Source organism: Pyxicephalus adspersus, chromosome 6, assembly GCF_032062135.1.
Source record: "Pyxicephalus adspersus chromosome 6, UCB_Pads_2.0, whole genome shotgun sequence".
Lineage (NCBI taxonomy): Eukaryota > Metazoa > Chordata > Amphibia > Anura > Pyxicephalidae > Pyxicephalus > Pyxicephalus adspersus.
In genome coordinates this window covers 19,264,486-19,270,358 of record NC_092863.1, presented here as the reverse complement: position 1 = coordinate 19,270,358, position 5,873 = coordinate 19,264,486, and the positions used below count along the sequence as shown (strand labels likewise).

General features: G+C 40.8%; 1 protein-coding gene across 4 annotated transcripts in view; it reads right to left on the bottom strand.

Annotated features, from left to right (window-relative positions):
• The window catches only part of LOC140333293 (homeobox protein Hox-B8), a 6,518-nt gene extending 2,029 nt beyond the window's left edge, over window positions 1-4,489 (bottom strand). The window contains exons 1-2 of one of the 4 annotated variants that reach the window (XM_072414857.1): window positions 3,986-4,489; window positions 2,492-3,666 (exon numbers count right to left, since the gene is read on the bottom strand). In XM_072414857.1, coding sequence (XP_072270958.1) covers window positions 3,350-3,666; window positions 3,986-4,406 — 738 coding nt within the window. In that variant the 5' untranslated portion in view covers window positions 4,407-4,489 and the 3' untranslated portion in view covers window positions 2,492-3,349. Of the gene's footprint in view, window positions 1-1,154; window positions 2,374-2,491; window positions 3,667-3,985 lie in introns of those variants that run through there. The other 3 variants (XM_072414858.1, XM_072414860.1, XM_072414859.1) reach the window with 3 other exon arrangements.
• Between the last annotated feature and the right edge of the window lie 1,384 nt (window positions 4,490-5,873).

Below are 5,873 nucleotides of genomic sequence, written 5' to 3'. Positions count from 1 at the left end.
ACACACAGCTGGATAAATATATATATATACTTATCCTATACTAATTACACACAGCTGGATATATATATATGTATACTTATCCTATACTAATTACACACACACACATATATATATATATATATATATATATACATATTTACATATATACTTACCCTTTACTAATCACACACACCTAGATTAATATATATATATATATATATATACTTATATATATATATATAGTCATAAAAACTTATCATGTACTAATCACACAAACCTATTTATATAGGTGCGTGTGATTAGTATTGGATAAGTCTTGTGCTGTTTCTTTTTTTGAAATAAATATAAATATATATATATCAGGCCTAATTAGACTAACACTGGTTATCTAGGACAATCATATAACAATCATAAAAGAATACATCCTCTTGCTGTTGAAAACTGACATTAAAACAAATAATAATAATTACAACCTATGAGTGTGGATTGGATACATATACACAAAAGCAGATACAAGATTATAAAAACAAGTTGATCCTCCTGAATCAGTGATTGGACTTGCGAATTATCAATACATCATCAGCTTCCTAATGTAAAAATGATAAGCCTATAACCATAATAGTTTATATGTAATTCTTCCTGAGGGATAGGTGCAGCACTTACGTCACTAATTGTCCTGATTTCATCACATAAATGCAGCAGAAAGAAAACAGTAAATTGATGATGTCCGATAGACAAACAGATAGATAGATGATGATTTTCTACATAGATTTACTAAGTATACACACCGGGCAGCGAGTTATGTTCCCCTATTCCAGCATAATTCAGCCTGTGAATCTAATTCTCTTTTGTCAGCCACTTATTGCACATTCACTGAGCTGACACCTCACAGTAAATACAGGGCATTTCCACATCGTGTATCATCCCCAGCTCCTATTTGCATAGCTGCTTAGCAGTGATTTTATGGAGCACGCTTGTTTTGCTTGTCAACTTCCCCAGCCCCTGTAAATACCTTGTGAACCGTCCCTGTAAATCTCCAGCCCAGCATTAGGTTAGGTGTGTGGATCAATCCCCTACAGTCTGCCTAGAAGGCACTTGCAGGGTCCCAGCCTTTGTGCAATGAACCCCTAGAAGAAGGAAGCCATGGAGAATCCCAGCAATGATTGTTCACTTACCTGTGCTTCTCATCCAGGGGTAAATTCGGAAGTTGCTCTCATTCTGGAGATCTGAGTCTCTCTGTTCGGTCTTGGTGCAGTTCTGCTTGGAGGAGTCACTGGAGCACATTAGAGAGAGGTTTTGATCAAATGGAGAACAGTGCATGTTAAAGGAAGCTGCTTCCAGCCCATAGCTGGAGGAGGGGTACATGGCCGGGGTCTGGGGGGCCCCATTGCTGTATATCCCGGCCATGGATCCAGGGAAGGTCGCTCCACTTCCTGAGCCATAACCCGTGCGCTGGCTATTGCTGGAGAAGGCGCACGAAGTTTGCTCTGGGAACACTCCGGATGGGAAAACAGAACTTGCAGTTTGATATTTGGAGAATAAAGCATTCGCATAATACAATGAACTCATAATTTGGCCGGATGATTTGTAGGCCGGGACGTTTTAGTGTCGGTTTTACGAGGTACCGTGATATATTACAGAATTAGAGTCCAGATTTACACCAAAAAGGACCCCTTTTTCCTCCCTGACCATGTGACTGGCACACACGTGATTTTGCGGCATCCAATCCAGGCTCAGCTTCCCACAGCTCTTGTAATGTGGAAAAAAAAATTGTAGTGCTGGATTTATAAAATATGATAAATATTTGATGGGCTCTAACCCTCTAAGATCTATGTTTTAAAGGGAAATTGCAATGTAGTCGATAAGTAAGCAAATGAGACAAAAAGCTTTGCAGATAAAAACCTAGCTGCCTGGCTCAATTCTCTAGCAGAAAAAAAACTGAAACCTATTTATTTCGGTATCGATTTTATTCTAACGCTCCTGTCTGCGTTCGGTGAGATTGCGCTATCTGTGCCATAGTTATTAATGGATCGTGCGTAATGCCTCTCAGACTTGGAGCAGCAGATAAACCACAAAAAGAGCAAAACATCCAGCCGAGGAAGAATTGTACCTCTTAGCTGTGATTGCATGTTATTGCTGTGCTCAGGATGGGATTTCAAATTGCAATACAAAGAGAGCAATTGTCTTCTACTACTATGGGCTATAATTAAGATTGCACTTACCTTTGTAGGATCTGTCTCTGTGGATCATCTCCAACCATCCTTCGCTTTGTATATTACTGGCATCATCATTATAATCACCATTTATCTTTATTAAACAGCGCTGTACGCTTCCATAGATTTGTCTGTTCACATCTCTCCTTGCCCACAAGAGCTGACAATCTACATCAAGCATATCAAGACCCCTTTGATCCTTACCGACAGACCTACTCATGTTAACGCTTCTCCATAGAGTTGGAATTACTTAGATGACTTAGGTTTATACTTGAGCTTCCAATTAAGAACTGGATTACCTGGATCTCTTGATTAGTAATCCAAACCAAGGATATATTTATGGCTGTGCCAACATCTCCCGAACCCCTACTAACCACAACCCTCTTCTGTCTCCAGGAGCCCATATAGATTCAAGGATGGTACAAAACACACAGATGACTTTTATTTCTCTTTTCAACCCATTTCCCAGGAGGAAGTGAAGCATCAAAACGCATGATGTCACGGTCCCTCTTGTAAACTTTATTGTAACTCCTTCTTCCGCCGTTTCCATGTTTAGACAATAGGACAAAAGTGTGCAGAACCATAAAATAGAGAATGACCCCCCCCCCCCCAATAAAAGGAATTCACGTATACAGTATACAGTCTGTTCACAGTAACCCTAAAAAAATCACAAGTGGCTTTCACTGGGCGCATGCTAACTACATCCTCGCACACACAGAATGCTGGGTGTCAAAACAAGAGTGGGGCATCTAGCAGTTAGACTACAGATGAATTAGGCAGTTTCATGTTGTTGGTTTGTTTTTATGTCTGTTTTTATAGAAAGAAATACAGTAAACCACATAGAGAATAGTGCACACAAAACTTCTAGAGCAACCCATCCCCACCAAAAAAAAATAACATAACCCCAAGTTATGATCCACAAAAGCTATTGCGTTATACACAGACACTAGAAAGTCATTTCCTTCCCCCCTACCAGGTAGGAAGACAGCAGGTTTCCTGGTTCTTAGGGGCACTGGTCATTTAGGTATCAAATAGGATGAGTTACAGAGAAGGGGCAATTTACAGCTACATCTTTTACAGCAACATTGTGCCCCCTTCTGTATGTTTCCAGGAACATTGGACGACAGCAGGGACAAGTGGCTTTGTCAATGGGCTCCTCAGTCCAGGCTCTTCTCACCCTTTTGTCCATCCAGAGCCTCATCAGTTTCTTGTTGTGATCTCTCCATTTTCTGTTTCTCCAGTTCCTCCTGCTCACATTTGCTGCTGGGGAACTTATCCTTGTTGTTCTCTTTTTTCCATTTCATCCTGCTGTTCTGGAACCATATTTTAACCTGTCTCTCAGTGAGTCCCAAAGCATGAGACACCTCAATCCTTCGCTTGCGCGTTAGGTAGGGATTGAAGAGGAATTCTTTCTCCAGCTCCAAGGTTTGGTAGCGGCTGTAGGTCTGTCTACCTCTCCTGCGTCCAGCGGCTGCTGAGGATGAGAAAAGGACAAGAATGAAGAGCTGTAAGCAGCACAGACAAAGGGAAGGATAGTGAAAGGGAGCAAAATAAAAAAAAATAACCCAAAAAAAAGAAAATAAATAAAAGCAATGCATTCATTTCCTCTAGTCACATACACTACAAAGGGTTGGGAAATGAGGCTGGGGGAAGTGTCCAGCAGTAAAAAAAAAAGCAAACCTCCATCCGGGCAATTAAACTATAAAACAATTCACAAGTGCACAAGTTTAGCCCCCCATAAAACAGTAAAGTGCTTGGGTCAGTTTATGGTTGACTTTGCCACTTTTGCTCACCTTGTGGTCTCATCCAGGGAAAGAGCTGGGTGGGTGAAGGACTCTGCTCTGAGCTCTCTGCTTCTTCCCCCAGGCCAGCTGAGGCCAGTTTGCAGTCGGTGTATTGCACTAGATCCGAATCCTGGCTGCTGAACAGGCTCTGCCTTTGCAAAGGGTCGTATCCGTAGAAGCTGCTGGGGTCCCCATGGCAGGTTACAGCGCAGGGATTCTGCTGGTAAGGGGGCGAGGACAGGGACGACGTTCCATGGTAAAAGTCCTGAATTTGGCTAGGGTGCTGAAAAGTGCCCCCAGCACTGGGTCCATACACCACTGTGGGTCTGCCGCCTAGATCCTGGGCAAAGCCACAATCATAGTAATTGGGGCGCAAAGATTCCCCTGCTTTGTACTTGGAGAAGAGTGAATTAACAAAATAAGAACTCATTTCTTTTTTTCTCTTTTAATGCTTTTTACAAACAAGGCAAAAAGAAGCAGCAAAAAAGATCCTGGCTTGGTGTGTCTGTGATTTCCAGGAATATAAAAAGAAAGATACAATCAAAAGTCTATGCCTGGATGATATTGCATCCCTTGTTTTTTTGTATATATTAAAAAAAAAGACCACTTAAAAGACTTCTCGCTTTACATTTCCAAGAAGGGATTGCCAGTTCATAAACAGTTTCAGTGATTTACTTCGCAGCAAATGACTTGTTTCATATTTTGCAGCGTCTTTTCACGAACATTTGCATCTATTACCAAAGCCTCCTCCTATTGGCTTCTGGGGCTGCACACGGACTGTGCGCAGGATAGGGAGAGGAGATGGAGCAGAGAGGGGGAGAGGTGGAGAAAATCTACGGATTAAATATGTTTAACTACCTCCTCTAATGAGATATCTCTCTTCACAACAAATCACATACCTAGCCCACCCCAAAGATTGATTTTTGGGGAGTGCTGGAAATTAAAGAGAGGGACATTTAGTCGTTAATTTGGAAATTTTAACGAGGCAGTTTTAGCCTTTTGAAATGTCAGGGTCGGTTTAGAAAACTGTAAAAGTACACGATTTAATTGCGACGAGTTTTTAGAGGTCCAATAAATGTAATTGGTATTTTAATACAAGTTATCAAATCATACAGTTTCTTAGGCTAAACATATTTTAAAACAAACGAGCCAGTCATATTTAACATTTTAATGATCAATTCCCCTATTATTGATAAAGGTTTGAGCTGTTCGCACGTCGAGAATGGCCCCCCAAAAAAGCCTGTAAACTGTTTAGCGAACTATAAAAGGCTATAAACCGAGATGTTGATGTTGTTTATGTCGCAGAATATAAAAAGCGTTAGCGGTTTACGAGTCTCTTCCATTACTGCGATAAAACAGCAGCTTCCATTGAAACCTTGCGCGTTATTGCAAGATGCTGCAAGTGTCAATACTGAATTAAAATAATGATTGTTTTCCGAACAACTCTTTCTCTGGCTTTTCTTGATGTTTATTTTATTTGGAGTTTAACGTTTCCAGCTTATTGGAAAGCCATGCCAGGAACAGCTGAACTCAACGCAGATTCCAATCACTGGCCTCTGTCCTTGCTTGGAGGCATTATTAACCCCCCAACCCCCAATTTCATTCTCAGATCTTTGCAAACCCTTTAAATCCTTATCACCCAGTAAAGAAAAACACAGTAATATGGCTATCTACCCACTGCTTCAAAGCCAATGTGGGTGATACTTTATAGACCTCAGGGCGCTGCGCCTGAATTTGGTGTTTCTTCAGTGCACATATTGTGCTTTTAGTGTGTGTTACTTGGGATAGGTGTTTATGGTCCTGTAGGACTTATATCCTGGGGCTAACAGTTATAGAATATTGTATATTAATACATACCTGATAGGATATAAATGTACAAATCTATTCCTACAAATCT